Below are 16,924 nucleotides of genomic sequence, written 5' to 3'. Positions count from 1 at the left end.
ATTTGTTTATTAACATTTTTGGTTCATAATATCTTACTGTAACATGCATGTTTTACAATCTGGACGTTGCTTATTCCTGCATTCCACATATTTGTTACATTGAAGCTAGCATCAATTCGACAATTTAACCTTTCAGCGAAATGTGAATCGATGTGTTGTTGAAATGTTATATAAAATTTTGCCTGAAATACATAGTTTAACGATACTTTAACGAGTACTACTACCTCCGAACCCAGTAGCTCTTCTAATTTCACCCAAACCTTCACCACCGTTCCCACCATTCATTCTGCTATTTGTTGAAGATCCTATACCTCTATCCCATAAATCATCATCCTCATCAAATCGTCTTTGAGGGACATATCTATTCCTTGCGAATCCTTGATTTTGTCTATTATTGTTACTGTTATTGTTGCGATTATTAGCAGCTAAATAAGTGCCTAAACCACCAGCGGCTAAACCAGTCCAAAATCCAGGTGCCCAAATCCCACCTTGATTTTGTGCTTGCGTTTGTGTGGGACGAGAAGAAGAAGAAGAAGGTGGATCTTTCGTGTATGGTGGTGGAGAGGCACCACCTCCTGATCCTGGGTTAAATCCTGGTCCACCCCCACCACCACCACCGCCTCCTCCTCCGCCAGGACCACCTCCAGGTGGACCTCTTGGATCATTAGATCCTAAGAAAGGGAAAAATCTTGATATTCTGGGCGGTGTATATCGTAGTCCGAATAATCTGTTTATGATTGAACGAGCGAGATTATATAGTAAGATAAATAGGATAGAGTAGAATAATACGTTGAATATTTGATTGAACAAGGAGTCTATAAGTCACAGGGAATGAATAGGTTTGTCAGTCTTTAAGGAATTCCACCGTAAGATTTGGTATTTTGCACACAGTATAGGTGTTTGAAAGAGGAGACTTACCTTGTCGAGAAGGTATATAAGGATTTTCACCATATTCCAATCCTTTATTCACACGGTTTAGATTATATGTCAAACCACATGATCCTATCCAAACGCACGGAAACCCATTTAGTATTACTGCACATAGTCACACGACTATTACTCAATCAAGATTGTTGAATGTGAAGGAAAGTATAACTCACCCTGCAATACATTGGTATCACCACTTTTCGACCAACCTTCACAAGATACATCGACTTTACCTAATCTTAACGAAGATGGTAAATCCGTATCGCACTGAAACGAGAAATACAAAATCAACTACTATTCCAAGTCATTGTTTTGTATACCTGGATTCAGGATCAAAACTTACTCTCCACTGTACACCACCAAATCCATCATCACCCATATTCGTACATTGTACAACTTCAGGTTGATATAGATTACATGCTGATCCAGTACATGTCAATTGAGCTGTATCAAAAAGGGAGAGAATGGAATGTAAGTATCATGATTTCCTTTCCTGTAACTTTTTACCTGCTTGCTCAGCTTCGGTCAGATCGAAGGCAAAGTCGACAGGTACTCACGTATAGGATCAACTCTCCTCGCATTTGTCAATTTATCAGAATAAAACGTTAGCGTTTTTATACTCTTTAAAGGAATTTTCTTGTGTGAAGGCATCTTTGTGCGAAATTTGTGTGATCAACTTTGTGATTGTATATGTCTTCCTAATTGATCTATATCCTGCTCGTAGGGTTTTCGCCAAAGTAAATTATGGGTGTAAACTATATACATAAAAAAGTCGAAGTGAGAAAGTCGTCAACGTGGAAAGAGTAAAAAAATTCCCAAAACATTAACTCGCAGTATTTGCCACCCATCTTTTAGGTGGACCACCTCCACGTCGAATATTTGATAACCTCCACCAATTACAGTGCCATCGTGCATCATGCTGTTTGAGCAACATATAATCAGAAATGCAAAAAGTAATCACTCATAGTGAGTTGCATTCCTCAACAAGGGTGATGCAGTCACAGGATGAAGCAAATGCAATCTTAAGATGTATATTTTCATCATGAAAAAGCAGATATTCCCTGTTGAATTGGTCATTTCATTTCGTTTACTGGTTTTTTCCCTCAGTACGAGCAGTACGAGGTGGGTATATATACATATATAATCTATAAATGTGACTGGTATACAAATAATGCTTTTTCAATAGACGTTGAAGTCCTTTTTGTTTTTCGATTTTTCCCCTCCTATCCTGATTCACTCTATAGAAATATCATGATCTAAGTAAAAAGAGAGTTTCTTATAAGACATTTTCTTTTGGCCAAACTAATTTAGGACCAATTTGACCACAACACATTTGACCTAATTTATGACCAATTTCAATTGATTCATCTAAAGTTTTACCTTGAGCTAAAGAACCTAAGAAACCACCTGCAAACATATCACCTGCACCATTTGTATCGATAATTTTATCTGATGATAATTTAGGTACTGGATAAGTTTTTGGGTTTTCATCTTCTTTAGATAAGTTTCCTGGTGTACCTGATGCAGTTGATGAAGCGACTAAAGTTGAATCTGCACCTTGAGTGATAACTACTAATCTAGGTCTTGAAGCGTTTGATTTGGTCATTGCTGCTAAAGTTGATGCGACTTGAGCTAATGAAGCGTCCTATAACGATGAAAGGATGACGTTAGTACCGGTATGGTTTAAGCACGGCCGCTTTACTCAATGTCATGCGGAAGCCGTTATTGGCAGCGAAGTATATAAAATGAATAGATGAATAAGGCATGATAGAAACAGATAAACGACTTACTCCCATACCAGCAGCTTCTTTATAAGCATCAGCTTCAGATTCATTACCAATTAAGATATCTACATGTGGTAATAATTCTTCTAATTGAACTTTGAAGAATTGAGGAATAAAAGGAGCTGATAAGTTCAAAACAACAGTTTTACCTTTTGATGAGGCTTGTTTAGCAATTTCTAAAGCAGATTCTAAACCATGAGTTAAAAAGAAACCTTCGATATAGAAATATTTAGCTTCATCAATTAATTTTGAAATTTCTGGTGTTTGTAAATGTGATTTATTGAACATTTCTGCAGCTCTTAATGTTGTACATAATGATCTATCATGATTTGATAAGATGACTGCACATGCACCAGTTCGAGCAGGTGATGATTGTGTTTGATATGCTGATTGTACACCTTCAGCTTCATTGGCAGATAATAAAGTTTGTTTTAAATCATCTTCTCCAACTGATCCAATGTATGCTACTGATCCAGCTGGTAAGACGTACTAAAACCACCGAAAAAGCTGTCAGTTGCATTGAATTTGAGTGAATATGAAACATGAGATAGCTTACAGCAGCAGCTCTAGCAGCGTTTTGGGCAGCACCACCAGCAACATAAGTTACTTTAGCGTTGGCAACGATATCATCGTAACTATGAATGAGGAAAATAACGGATCAGCTTCCCGAGGCGCAATAAGTTCAAGTCAGCTGAAACTTACATTCCCATGTGTTTCTCTTCAGCGAGGATAGCATCATTGGATTTAAGTTGATATTTTTCGAGGTATTTCGGTCCTTCCTCTGGTGATACTTGAATATCAAGCTATAAGTCAGAACAGATAAACGTTTAATGTCAATGCGTTATTCCACTTTGCATAGTTATGATAGTATATTGGAAAATAGACGTACGAGGGGGTTACCTAATGAGACGACGATAGGAGCCATTTTTATTATATTTTACTTTTTTTGATTTTCTGTAGATAAAAAGATAAATCAGGGGGAATGAAAGATAAATAAAAGCTAAAAAAGCTATATAATAAACGTTGGATCATATCTCATTATCTTAAGACTACCTCTCCGATCGATTATATATAGTGTATCACTTGAATATCTTTCATATCATTTTTAATCATTTTATCCCAATCCCCGATCAGATATCATAGTTATTACCTCCACCATACATGACCACCAGGAAATCATTCGATTTCTAACACTTTATATTCCTTGACATGTATTTTATTGCCTATATCAACTTACGGAATAAGTAAAATATGCTAATATACTTTGTCCGACATGGACAGACTGAAGAGTGAGTCTCAATTCATATTATTTAGCTAGATTGATGAGTGAGATATCCATCTGATGATTCTCGCTTCACAAGCAACGTACAAGGTATAATTCAAGGACATAAAGATACACCATTAAATGATCATGGTAGAAAGGAATCTGAAAGATTGGCTAAAAGATTGAAAGATTTAGATATTCATGAAGCTTGGTCTTCACCTCTCGCAAGAGCTAAAGAGGTGAGCGGTATCCCTAATCATCCTTAATGTCGGATATTGAATACAGCTGTTTGATTTCACCTAACGATCTTTCCTTCCCTCATTCAGACTGCGGAAATCATACTTGACCACCATCCAAATATAAAGTTAAAATTACATGATGGTATAAAAGAAAGATATTTAGGCTCGATGGAAGGTAGGAGGCGGAAAAGAGGTGAACATGCTCCAGACGATGCTGAAAGTTCTCATGAGTAAGTTGATCTGATCAAAGAAGATTTCAAGTATTGCTAATGCTAAAGCTGTCTTACTATTTATTACCTGTGAGCCAAATAGTTTACTTTTAAGAGTGACTGAATGGTTTGATGAATTTTTATCTGGACATATCCCACTTGAACCTTTGCCTGATTCCCATCATCAACAACAACATAATCATCATAATCATCATCATCATCATGAATTAGGTAAATCATATCATGAAATGCTCGTTCAAAAAGAAGAAGAATCTGAAAGGATTGATAATGAAAATAAATCTGAAAAGAAGATTTTGATCGTATCACATGGTGCATGGTTATCATGTTTACTACAGTTTATCTTACATAAATTAAAATTTGGTATTTCACCTAAAGTGAATTTAAATCAACCTTGTTATAATACTTCAATAATGTTAATTAAAGTAGAATTTAATCATTCAAAACAAATTTGGAATGGAAAATTAGAATCTTGGGGTGATATTAAACATTTGGATGATATGAGAGATCAAGAAATTAAGGAAGTGACTGACGATGTAAAAGGATAAAAAACTAATAGAAGAAATAGAACATATCTTTTTAGAGATAAAGCTATAGCAAGATTCGGAATTGAGTGTTTAAAGCTGTAGTGAGAGTTGTAAATTAGTTATCAGTATAGTGAGTGTATGATGTATATCGTATTGTCAGATGAGGGTATGAACATCAATGGTAAATTGAAACAATTAACATATTATGTCTATAATAATGATCTCAAAGTTATGTTGATATGATATAAGATGTAAATTCTATATTATTCACAAGTAACTTCTTCTTTCCTGTCATCTGTCAACTTTTCGAACCCCCACTTCCAATCTCTAATGCTAATTTCTTCAATTTATCCACTTGCTAACTCAGCAATCAATTGACAAGCCATTTCCAAGAAATGGAAAGGACCACTAACACCACCTATAGATTGTTGACCAGCTTGCCCACCACCATTCTCTTTAGGTTTTGGTATACTTGGTAGCGTAGCTGTTGTACCATTTGTTGTGGTAGAAGTTGAAGAAGTCAAGGTTGAATTACCTGTACGTCCAGATAAAATTGATGATACATCTACTCCACCATCAGGTCTCGATACATCAGGCACATCTTGTTCTTTTTCAGTTACCATATAATATCCTAAATTTCTAAAATCAACCAGATAATGTTGATCATCAACTCTATAAAGCTGTAAATCCATTCGGACCTAAATTAAAAGTAAAACAACATTATCAGCAATTGGACTCACTTCATCCAGCAAGTTGTCTTTGACTAAATTCCTTCCAGATCGTTTGATGACATGTAGAGGATTTCTTGATACTCACAATTACATCACCATATCTAGCCCTAGTTTCAACATGATACAGACTCTGAGCAGATTTTTCTTGAGCAACAATTTCCTTTTTAGTTGGTGGTTTTTTACCCATAATTGGTCTTTGACCTTCATTTTGATCTGCAGATTGTTCTAAAGCAGCTTCAACTTCTTCTGTATATCCTCCTGGAGGTGCTCCACCAATTTCAGGTAATGCAACTTCTTCCTTTTTTTTCCATTGCATACCTAAAACATTTAATGTTTTATAAATTTCCAACATAACTTCCATAGGTGGTGATCTTGATCTTATACCGAAATGCCATTTTGGTTTTGACATTGATTTATCTAATCTACTATTTGTAGGTCTAGTACTAGATGCTTGTGACGCTAATAATGCTTTAGCTGCTGCTTCAGCCGCTATTTGTTCATCAGGCTGAGGTACTTCAGATGTAGGTGTCGCTAGCGCCGTAGAAGGACCAGAAGATGAAGGAGCTGAAGAATCGAAGTCAGGCGATATGCTTTTCTACTCAACCAACAATCATACTTACGAGTCATGTACCCTGGTAAACTACTATCTAATACGTCGAAATGAGCATTTGGGATATCTTGGATTTCTAGATCGACATCTTCGTCAATATCCGGGTGTTCGTCAACACCGTTCTGCTGAAGCGACGATGGTGGCTATCAGAGTCCGTGTGTCAGCATACGTCTGACAGCATTTTGGCACTCGTGGGCAGAAAGATACGACTCACTGGTATATCAGCGTTCCAAGCAGGAGGAGAAGCAGCCATAAATTCTTCGATTGCCGACATATCTTCGTCTTCTTCGAATCCGTACGCTGTGAAAGTCCCAAATTTAGGGATCAATACAGATTTCCAAACTCGAGCAAAGGAAAGGGAAGGACATACAATCTTTCAAGATTCTTCTATGATCTCTGACTAATTGATAAGCAACTTTAACTTGATTATCACCATCTCTTTGTAAAGCATCCCAAACCATAGGCTCAGTATAAGTTGAAATTTTTTCTAATAATTCCTCAACAATATCCGGATCAATTATACCTAAATCTTCAGTAAAAACTAAACCTTTTGCTTCGGCAACTTTCTTTGGATCTGCTTGACCTTCATTAATCATCAATAAAGTTGTCATGTCATCCATTGGTAATGCGGGATATCTTTCCATTTCAGGTAATGGTTCTAAATATCTAGGTAAATTTTCCTGAAAATATGGCATTTGTCTAATTTCCATTATAGTTGCTCTTTTTAATGGATCAACTTCTAACATTCTCTTTAACAGATGTCTTGCTGGTTCTGATACATGTGAAGGTATATGAAATACGCCGTCTAAAGATGCCAGGTATCTGATAAGCTTTTTATAGGAGGATAGTATGGTCCGTGTTATGTAAAATACAACTTACTCTCAATCTTTTTGAACAGTGTAGGGATATGTTCATCATCAAATGGTAGTTTACCGCATAACAAAACATACATTATCACACCGGCTGACCAAACATCAATTTCTGGTCCAGAGTATAATCTTGATTGTATGAAATGAGTTGGATCAGGATAATGGCTCTGTATGCTTCAAGACAAGTAACTACTCACTTTCCCGATATTACTTCAGGTGCAGCATAATTAGGACTACCACAACTTGTTTTCAAGAAATCACCATCTGTCATTAAATTCGATAAACCGAAATCACCAATCTTGATATTTCTTCGCGAATCAAGGAAAAGGCTAAACAGATTATTACCGGATATCAGCTACAGATTTCGCAGCTTACATGGTGTGGCCTGAGAATCACTCACTTTTCAGGTTTCAAATCTCTATGCACGATATGATGTTTATGACAATATTCTATAGCTGAAATCATCTGTTGGAAAAATCGTCTAGCTTCTTCTTCCGTCATCTAAGAACATTATTATGCGAACATTAGCTGTGGTCGTTAGTTCAGTATATCTAGCTGAGCTTACTCCGTGTTTTCCCTTTGATACTATATAATTAAACAGTTCTTCACCTGCATATTCCATTACCATAATAACATCTGTTGGTGTAGTAATAACTTCGTACCTAATCATTATACGAATCTACGTAAGCAAAGTTGTATTACGACCAAAATCACTGAAACTTACAATTTGATAATATGTGGATGTCTCAATACTTTCAAATATTGAATTTCTCTTTTAACTCTAGCATTCATGTCAGGTGTCGTTATTTTAGCTCTATTTATAAGTTTCAATGCTACTTGATGTCCTGTTATAGCGTGTGTGGCCACTGTGAGGAGTATGAATGAGGTTGTTAAGCGTCAGAAAGGCATACATAATATCTGGTATGCAGTATGCTCTATTTCACAAAACCACCCTTGAACATCTTATATAACTCCCATCACAACCTTAGCTACCAAAGGTATCATAGGCCCACCACCTACCCTTATCATGACTAGACTGCCCCCATCCCACCCCTAACTACCAAGGTATCATAGGCCCACCACCCACCCTTACCATGACTAAACTGCCCCCATCCCACCCCTAGCTGCCGCTTAGAATGAAAGTAAACTCACATTTGACTTTTCCAAAACTACCCGTTCCCAATGTCCTTTCTATTATATATTGACCTACCCTAGGCTTTTGCCTAGGTTGTTGTTGTTGTTGTTGTTGATGATGTTGTCCTCCTCCATAATATTGACTTCCACTATGTCCATACGTCATTGAATTATGTCTCCTTCCACTTCCACTACCTCCTTGCGTAGGTGCAGGAGGTGCAGGTCTAGTTGCCATCGTCCCTTATAAATTCGTTATTCGTTATTCGTTAGGTTGATTAAGCCTTGTTCTACTTGTATATTGGATATAACGCTTTGAATGATGTTGAAAATATAAGTGATATGGTTGAATTCGATGTGAGTGTTCAGATGAGAAATGATAAATCAAATAAAGTGTTAACGTTGTTCACAGGCTGTTTGTACAGATCTAATCAATTGATAAGAAAGATAAAGATGGGATGATAAAGATGTGAGAGATGATAACATGTTAGCATGTAAACGCGATGACAAAGGTATAAAGGGGGACACCGAACAGGGTGTGTGGGGGAAATTACCTAATTAAGCAATTCTTATTAATCTCACCCCGGAATTGCATCTGTACTTATAACCCTGGTTTCACTTAAAAACATCTATCTATCTATCTATCATCATTCTTTCTTTCTCTCACACATACTACATACTACATACTACACCTTTGTCAATCCAAATCAAACATACACAGAGGAGGAGATTCAGATCATTGACTAACAAACAGCTGGAAACCTGCGACCTTATATCAACCAATCCACGATCCTATCACGACTTGATATATCCGCAATTTCATTTGACTGCGAATACCTTTTACTTAATAGATAACCCTCTTTCGCACGCGATAATCACACCCAAGAGGAGGGTTGATTGATTACAATCTTATCAGTGTTTGTGGTGACTGTGGTAAAAGATGGGTAATACACCATCTTCACATCATAATGGACATGCCTCACCACATCATGGTAGGGGTAGTGTTAGTAGTGGACATCGTTTAGTTGATGATGATCCTTCTTCACCTTCTTCAACACCAAGTACAGCACATTCATCACATCATCATCATGGAGGACATCGACATCATCCAAATTTAAGATTACCAATGCCAGCTAGACCAACACATATATCACCACAGTCATCTAATCCAACTTCACCTAGTGGTAGAAGTGGATCACCTAGAAGAAGAAAATCATTGGAATTACCTGATTTAAATAAATTGTCATTTACACCTGCTGCACTAACACCTGCAGCACCAGTTCCAACTACACATACACATACTTCACATCATTTAGCTTCTTCAACTATAACACCTTCTTCCGCACCTCCATCTTCTACTTCTACTTCTACTGCGACTACAGGAAATAATGAAAGTACTCCAATTAAAACGAATCAACAAAAGAAATGGCATCAGGCTTTAGGAGGTAAAACCGCTTCACCATTATTAAATCCTAATTCTTTAGGTGCAATGTCAAAATTAGATTCAGGAGCAATACCTTCTAAATCTGCTCCGATAGCAATGCCAAATACAAATGTACAACATAGACAACAACAACAAGTAGACGAGGATAATAATCCTTATTTCCCTACAACAGCTGATCAAGATGCTGCAACAGCTAGAAAATCGATCCCAATCCCAATACCAGGTAAAGATGTTCCTGCTTTAGGTAGACCGACAATTATCTCAGCTTCAGCTGGTTTATCACCTCCACCTCCAACAAAAGCTCCTACTCCAATACCAAGAGATACCCCTACTACCCAGCAGCCTCAAACTCAACAGCAAATCCCGAGTGATCAACCTATTCAACCGACCGATGATGGTATGGTTAATGTGCCTATCCACTGGACTCAAGGTGGTAAAACTGTTTATGTCACTGGTAACTTTGCTGATAATTGGAAAGGAAGAATTAAATTACATAGAAGGTAAGTTACAATCTAGTCAACTCGACAATGTTATCGGTTTTACCGTAGTAGTAACAATATCACTAAAACTGTATTTCCTGTTTTCCTTCAGCACACATGATTTTAACACTATTTTACGATTACCACCAGGTCAATACAGATTGAAATTCATTGTAGATGATTCATGGAGATGTTCAAAGATGATCTCGACAGCCGCAGATGATGATGGAACTTTGGTCAATTGGATTGAAGTTGAAGCACCTAAAACTGAAGAAGAGATGAGAGCTGAATGGGCTATGGATTCTAAACCTGCTGTTAAAGATGAGATTGATGATGAGACAGAATGGTCAACAACAATACCACCAGCATTAACATTATATCAATATATTGAAGAATTACCTAATAGTTTCACACCAGAAGAATATTCATTATTCTTGAAATCTGTACCTTATTTACCTAATGTCCCTGCACCACCAACATTACCAAGAATTTTAGATAAAGTTATAGTCAATAATGATACAAAAAGATTATGGGATTCACATGATCCATCAATGGCTCAACAAACTGGATATTCAGGTGCACCTGCTGCATTAGATGATAATTCTATTTTAGCTGTACCAAATCATGTAGTTTTGAATCACTTGACAGCAAGTGCTATTAGGAATGGTACGCTAGGTGTAGGTACCACTACTAGATATAGGAAGAAAGTGAGTCAACTTTTTCATTTCACTTCTACACAAATTCGATGGATATCTTAATATTCTTCCTTTAACGTTAAACTGAGTTTACATGCCCAGTAAGGAATTGATGTATTAACTATTTCCTTTTCACTCTGATCAGTACATAACAACAATGTTCTTCAAACCTACTTTATCAGACATGCCTGGAACTTCCACTTCAGCTACTGAACCTCCAAGTCAACTTCAATCTGAAACGGTATCACAAGCACAATCAGTACAGTAGAAACCGTGTCTTTGTAGTGAAGGTTCTTTCCAATAGCAGAGTATTACCTACAAATCACGACATTCTAGATGAGGGTTATGAAGCACTTAGATACGTTTGGTAAACGTTGACCGATATATACTATAAAGTTATTTGCCTCATATTGGATATCCGTTATAAATTCGCCTCCGCTCTTGGAATAATAGACCGAGTAAATCGTATATGTAGTTGATGATTTTCATTCGTCTCAAAATAATGGTCCCACATCAGACTACAATAATTCATTCGCATCGACTTCAGTATCAGTATATACAATGAACCATAGATATAAATTAGTTTCATGGCTCATTCGTCATAATCGTTTTGTATGTAGCTAAATGATGGATGATCATAGATGTCAACTGCAATGTTTTAAGTCTCTCGCGAAGAAATCTCAACCATTGGAGCATATTGTGTAAAGCGAAATATGCATACTTTATCGATTAAGTCTACGCATGAGTTATAAAGGATATCTCATTTTACTTTAAAACTGTATAGATAGAGATACCTTTACTTACCTGTTCCAGCTCTAAAAATGCTATGTACCACTAACTGTAACAATTTCTATTAATCAACTGAAATCTTAGCTGTTAATTTTCAATTATCGACTTCGTAGTCTTGCCTATTGACCTGATGTAACAGGACAATGGGGTGAAATGGTTAGTTAGGGCATAAGTCTTTCGCATGAAAAAACAAAGATTGCTCAGATTCAGTGAGAGTGAGAGTTGGAGTGGATTCAACACTTACACTCAAAGGTGAACTTTGAGGGTTATCAATACTATAAAAAGCTTTTTTAGCAGGGTTAGATCGAAAACCAGCATCTGTTTCTAATTTTTCAATTCTACTTTCATTAGCTAAATTCACTGCTTCAGCTTCTGATAATCGACTTTGAAGGGTACTCCATTCTTCTTTTTGTTTTTTTTTCCGCATTTCTTCTACTCCTGAACTTTTCGACAATGATTGTGAATTTGAAGATTTGTTATAAGTTGATGAGCTTACTATGGTTGGTGATGTTAAAGAAGTACTAGTGCTATTTGTGGCCATTCTGTCAAGTTGTCAAAACGTTGTTGGTAGTGTTTATATTTTGAGCGAAAAGGGATCTTTTAATCTCACAGAGTGTTTTACAATCGGTATTTATATGTATAAGATGATCTCGAGATCACCCCCTTCTTTTGTCTAATGTATGGTAAGTCAAATTGACTACAAAAGGCAGTAAGTAAGCTTTTAAAGTAAGTGAATGAGCTGCTATGTCGGAAGTTGATTTAGGTTTTTTGGGCTATATATGTGGTATAAAAGAGGAGCCACGATATCCCTCCCTCCCCACTGTTTTGCTACGATACCTTCGCATCATCCAAAATATGCTGTTCAAAGATATATCAGTGATTGAGGTTGAATTTCAGTATTTCTCAACCTCACGTCATGACGTATTTTAAATCAAGATTATACTGCAAATGATAAACTCATATCCAGTGAGAACATTTGGTTTGCGGCTATTGTATCCGAATTCATTGACGATCCTCTATTGAGAATATAGCTCAATTCTTAAACCTGTCATTCTCCTTGAAGCGAGAAACAAAGCCATGTGCATTTATTTATTTAACGATTCTCCATTTCCCCATGTCAAGTTCACCTTTATTCAACACGGCTTCTTTGACTTCCTCTTCTTCAACTTCCTCAATTGGTTCACCATATCCATCTTGATTGTAATCTTCTTTCGTAACTATAGGCCTTTTCAACCATTCCACTTTCAATTGGCCATCATCGGTGTTGATTTCCGTTATCTTAGCAATCTTCGTGACCAGCTCAGGTGAGAAAGTGGTCATATCCAATTCTAGCTCCTACATGGATTGTTATGTCAGCTAGTCTTACATCAAAAAATGCCATATAAGATAGCTCACCTTGCAAGTCAGTAGATCGCCTTTCTTCATTTCTGATATACCATTTACCTTTAGTATTGATAAGAACTCATAATCTTGTTCTACTTTTTGCCAGATTTCTTCTTCAGTAGGCTTTGAATTCATAGCTTCTTCCTCCACCATGGCCAGCTCATTGGCTGGCTCAGCTTGCTCTTCATTATTGAGAATATCCGCTACAACATCTTCATTTGGTAACTCTTTCTGGCGCTGTCTCCTTCTAGGTGAGATAGGAGCCCTAGAAAATCCTCTTGTAGTGATGAAAAGGTTATTGGGTAAATCTGTATTTTGGGAAGGTGCATATATCTGACGATTTCTAGGTGTATTACTGTTACTTTTTGGTGGGAATGGCTCTTCAAGTTCATAAGGTAAGAAAGACGTATCTTGAAATGGTAACGGATTATCATCTTGATTCGTTAAGTCATCGATGTTCATCGAGGTGTCTTTAATTTGCTTTTCATTATTACGGTTTGTGTTCGTTAAAGCAGATTCCGAATTATCGCCAAAAACAGTCTTAATACCTCGTTTTTCTTTCATATCATTCAAGAAACCTCGTTTCTTATTCCTATTCGACATACTTCCTGGTATAGGTAGTTGCTGATCACCTATACTAGTAGTCATTATTGTTGAGGGTGTTGCAATTGTGACAGCCTCAACTATACTTTCACTCGTTCTACTACTTCCTCTTTGTAACTTATTCGAACCTTGTTGAGTTGGAGTAGGCTTTTGCGATTCAGCCAACTTCTTATATTGTCTGGCTAATTTTCTACGAGCATTTCTATTTTGAGTTGATGGTTTACCTTGACGCGGTATCCCCACATTCTGCTGAGTTTGACTAAAAACGAATTAGCGAGTAACACAACATACAGTGTCAGTGCTTGGGTAGACTTACAGGGGGTTCTGTAGTACAGGAAAGGTATTGGTAGGTTTCGATGTAGGAGCAGAAGAGGCACTCGAGGTTGATGAAGAAGAAGAGCTGTCACTGGAGCTTGAAGAACTTGTTTCAGCGGAACTAGAGCTGCTAGATGAAATGAAAGAGCTGGATGACGATGAGGAGAAGGAAGACAACGATGATGCGGATGACGAGGATACAGCAGATGATGATCTTGCTCGTTTTTTCTTGGATAATTCGTCCACGTCCGCTGGCTGCCGTAAAGGAACCTCCTGTAAAGTCAAGACAGGTTGTACAGGTATTTGTGCGATTGGAGGTGATTTCGAAGGTGCAGTCTGGATTTTTGACAAGCGCTTCTTCTTCTTTGCTTTTCCTTCGTGATTATTTTCGTTGACTGATTTTCGCTTTCGATTCTTCAGCGGATCAACCTTGATTTTTGAGCTTCCAGGTGCCAGCCTTACTCTGTCAGTATAATCAGCTGTAGTCCTCCACTGGAAGATATGGGTATAGCAGCTAGCTTACGATACTACATCCTCATTCTCGATTACATCAACTGCACTTCCGGTCAAAAGTTCAAATCCATCTATTTCCAAAACCAATTCTCTTGCTTTCGAAGCATGTTGAGATACAGCTGAAAGGGATTTCAAGATATGTTTCTTCAAATCGTTTATTGTCTTGACAGTTTTAGGCACAGGTAGTATGAATTTGGAAGATGTGAAAGGTAATAGTAAAGCCAGCTTGATTCTCATTTTGTTTACCTGTTCGTCATCGGTATATTATACTATGATACTATCAAAAGTGAACTTATAGCAAAAAGTTGAACGGTAAAAAGTGGAGGAAGAGATGGTAAGGTTAACTGAACTGAAAAAGCTCTGAACTTCTCAAGCGACGACGGAGTGGAGGGCGGCCTTCTCCGCCTGACGTAGGCCGTAGGTGAGCTTTGATCCTTATGCGAGTAGATATGTAGTAGATATGTAGAGAACAATAAGATGTCTAATATCATCATGTTTCTCTTTTTCATGATCTTGTTTCGCATTATCATGAAACACCTTCACCACCTATTCAAATATCTATCGCATCGGCCTTTCATCGGCTCATCCGGTTTATCATGTAGATTATCATCATACTTCGAAGATTAAGGATCTCATCTTCTTACTGTTGTTAGAGGTCATCGGTCGGTGATTGTCTTTGAAACAACATGATCTACTTTTCCGGAATGAGAAATGGCTAATCGTGTGTACAGTTATTAACATACAGCAACCATCAAAACTTCAAACAACTGTTGTACCCCTTGATTAGTACGAATGACACTACGGTAGAACGAGAATGAGCTTGTACACGTGTCGTGTCAGTCTGTATTCAAATTATTTCGATCAAAAACCGTTCAGTTGGTACAACTTATTACTTTTTTAAGGTCTCGGAGTATTAATCGAGAAATGATCTTCATGATCACCGATTGAAGGTTGATGTTGATGCTGATCTTGAATTTTGTTTAACATGAGATTGGAATATGAAGTGAAGGATATTAACAAGTTATATAAGATCGTCAAGATGAAGAAGGTCAGAAAGATGTTCTACCCATTCCACAAACACAGCCAAGCTTATATCAACCAACATACATACAAACATACCTAAAAATCTAAAAGCTTCAATCGCACTTACAATCAAATACCATACAACTCAAACACAAAGAATAATCAAACATACTCTCAAGAACATTAAAATCCATAATCTGATATTACATAATCAAAACAAAGTCACAATGTCTCCTCATCCATTCTTCGTTGATCAAACACCATACCTTCCTGTTGCATCATCTTCATCTTCATCATTAAAAAGTACAATTGGAAACAAATCATCTATTTATTCACTCAGCGATTCTTCCGCATCTTCTTCTTCATCAACATTAAATTTGACTCATAGTCGAACACAATCATCTGTATCATTAAATACATTATCATCTGAAAAATCTATTTCTTCTATTTCATCTACTTCATCTACATCTACATTCTCAAGATCGACACCACCAATAGATAGAGAATGCTTAAGATGGATGCAAACTGAATCTGATTGCGAACATATTTTCGGTTCAGTTTCAAGTAGAGGTAAAAGTTTAAGTATAGAAGCAAGAGATGTTAGAAGAAGACAAATGGAGTTAGAGGAACAACAGAATAAATTCATGATACAATCTCAAGAAAATGATCCATCGAATACGAAAGCTATAAAAGCTGAAAGAAGAAAAGGTAAAATAGGGAAATGGTTCTAAAGAAGTTGTTAAGCATGACTAAGGGAATAGGCGATCATCTTTATACATTATCTTATCTGGTTCTTTTAGTTGTATTCCTATATGAGTTGTACATAAGAGATATATACATATACTAGTTGTAGAAGCATGACGATAATGCATGATCAAAAGCTGTATCATATTCTTGCTGTATATTAGAGCATAGATGCATGGATGCAATGCCGAGTCTAGACATGTATGAGCGGCTAATCAAACACATGTCTGGTTATATTAGGTAATCGGGTGAATCGGCCGAAATTTAGACATTCAGACTCGCTCTTACTCCGGCGGTAATTAGAGTTGTTACATTTTTAAGCAAAGTTATCTTAAAGGCTTTTTATTTTTGGACTTTCCCTCTTGGTAATTGGGGAAATTTCGTCTATCTTTTCTTATGTTCGTCATTTCATTGGTTAACCCCACCTTGAATCCTCCACTTTTTCGAGTCCACTTTTATTGTTTTTAAGAATAACTGAAATTCGCTCGGCCGGTCCGGTATATCTACCAAAACTGACCTCGGCTTGATTTTCCAACTTGATGTAAAACTATATAGACTCCAGTATGGCAGGAGATATCTACTTCATGTCAAGCATTATTCATTGATTTACTTTCTTGTTTCGTTCTT

General features: G+C 36.9%; 8 protein-coding genes across 8 annotated transcripts; 3 read left to right on the top strand and 5 right to left on the bottom strand.

Moving 5' to 3' along the window:
• Window positions 1-207: 207 nt before the first annotated feature.
• Window positions 208-1,578, bottom strand: L201_002222 (uncharacterized protein; the record flags this gene model as incomplete). The annotated part of the gene is made up of 5 exons (XM_066217999.1): window positions 208-815; window positions 919-1,002; window positions 1,101-1,194; window positions 1,271-1,371; window positions 1,485-1,578. 5 exons carry the CDS (start codon window positions 1,576-1,578, stop codon window positions 208-210), a joined length of 981 nt encoding a protein of 326 aa, XP_066074096.1.
• A 625-nt stretch (window positions 1,579-2,203) lies between these two features.
• On the bottom strand, window positions 2,204-3,636 carry L201_002221 (uncharacterized protein; the record flags this gene model as incomplete). The annotated part of the gene is made up of 5 exons (XM_066217998.1): window positions 2,204-2,572; window positions 2,718-3,200; window positions 3,268-3,346; window positions 3,414-3,514; window positions 3,601-3,636. The coding sequence occupies 5 exons, from the start codon at window positions 3,634-3,636 to the stop codon at window positions 2,204-2,206; spliced, it is 1,068 nt and encodes a 355-aa protein (XP_066074095.1).
• A 326-nt stretch (window positions 3,637-3,962) lies between these two features.
• L201_002220 (uncharacterized protein) lies at window positions 3,963-4,989 on the top strand (the record flags this gene model as incomplete). The annotated part of the gene is made up of 4 exons (XM_066217997.1): window positions 3,963-4,000; window positions 4,073-4,214; window positions 4,302-4,444; window positions 4,527-4,989. The coding sequence occupies 4 exons, from the start codon at window positions 3,963-3,965 to the stop codon at window positions 4,987-4,989; spliced, it is 786 nt and encodes a 261-aa protein (XP_066074094.1).
• A 326-nt stretch (window positions 4,990-5,315) lies between these two features.
• L201_002219 (uncharacterized protein) lies at window positions 5,316-8,547 on the bottom strand (the record flags this gene model as incomplete). The annotated part of the gene is made up of 11 exons (XM_066217996.1): window positions 5,316-5,666; window positions 5,785-6,263; window positions 6,320-6,452; window positions 6,524-6,609; window positions 6,680-7,114; window positions 7,189-7,307; window positions 7,376-7,507; window positions 7,579-7,679; window positions 7,744-7,840; window positions 7,903-8,044; window positions 8,331-8,547. The coding sequence occupies 11 exons, from the start codon at window positions 8,545-8,547 to the stop codon at window positions 5,316-5,318; spliced, it is 2,292 nt and encodes a 763-aa protein (XP_066074093.1).
• A 702-nt stretch (window positions 8,548-9,249) lies between these two features.
• Window positions 9,250-11,195, top strand: L201_002218 (uncharacterized protein; the record flags this gene model as incomplete). Its single annotated transcript, XM_066217995.1, has 3 exons — window positions 9,250-10,253; window positions 10,345-10,939; window positions 11,073-11,195. The coding sequence occupies 3 exons, from the start codon at window positions 9,250-9,252 to the stop codon at window positions 11,193-11,195; spliced, it is 1,722 nt and encodes a 573-aa protein (XP_066074092.1).
• A 678-nt stretch (window positions 11,196-11,873) lies between these two features.
• On the bottom strand, window positions 11,874-12,257 carry L201_002217 (uncharacterized protein; the record flags this gene model as incomplete). Its single annotated transcript, XM_066217994.1, has 1 exon — window positions 11,874-12,257. The coding sequence occupies one exon, from the start codon at window positions 12,255-12,257 to the stop codon at window positions 11,874-11,876; it is 384 nt and encodes a 127-aa protein (XP_066074091.1).
• Window positions 12,258-12,805: 548 nt separating this feature from the next.
• Window positions 12,806-14,767, bottom strand: L201_002216 (uncharacterized protein; the record flags this gene model as incomplete). The annotated part of the gene is made up of 4 exons (XM_066217993.1): window positions 12,806-13,051; window positions 13,112-13,961; window positions 14,019-14,480; window positions 14,541-14,767. 4 exons carry the CDS (start codon window positions 14,765-14,767, stop codon window positions 12,806-12,808), a joined length of 1,785 nt encoding a protein of 594 aa, XP_066074090.1.
• Window positions 14,768-15,780: 1,013 nt separating this feature from the next.
• On the top strand, window positions 15,781-16,284 carry L201_002215 (uncharacterized protein; the record flags this gene model as incomplete). Its single annotated transcript, XM_066217992.1, has 1 exon — window positions 15,781-16,284. The coding sequence occupies one exon, from the start codon at window positions 15,781-15,783 to the stop codon at window positions 16,282-16,284; it is 504 nt and encodes a 167-aa protein (XP_066074089.1).
• Window positions 16,285-16,924: the final 640 nt, after the last annotated feature.

The sequence above is a fragment of the Kwoniella dendrophila genome, chromosome 2 (assembly GCF_036810415.1).
Source record: "Kwoniella dendrophila CBS 6074 chromosome 2, complete sequence".
Taxonomy (NCBI): Eukaryota; Fungi; Basidiomycota; class Tremellomycetes; order Tremellales; family Cryptococcaceae; genus Kwoniella; species Kwoniella dendrophila.
The sequence above is the reverse complement of the archived record's forward strand: the minus strand, read 5'-3'. Positions and strand labels throughout refer to the sequence as shown.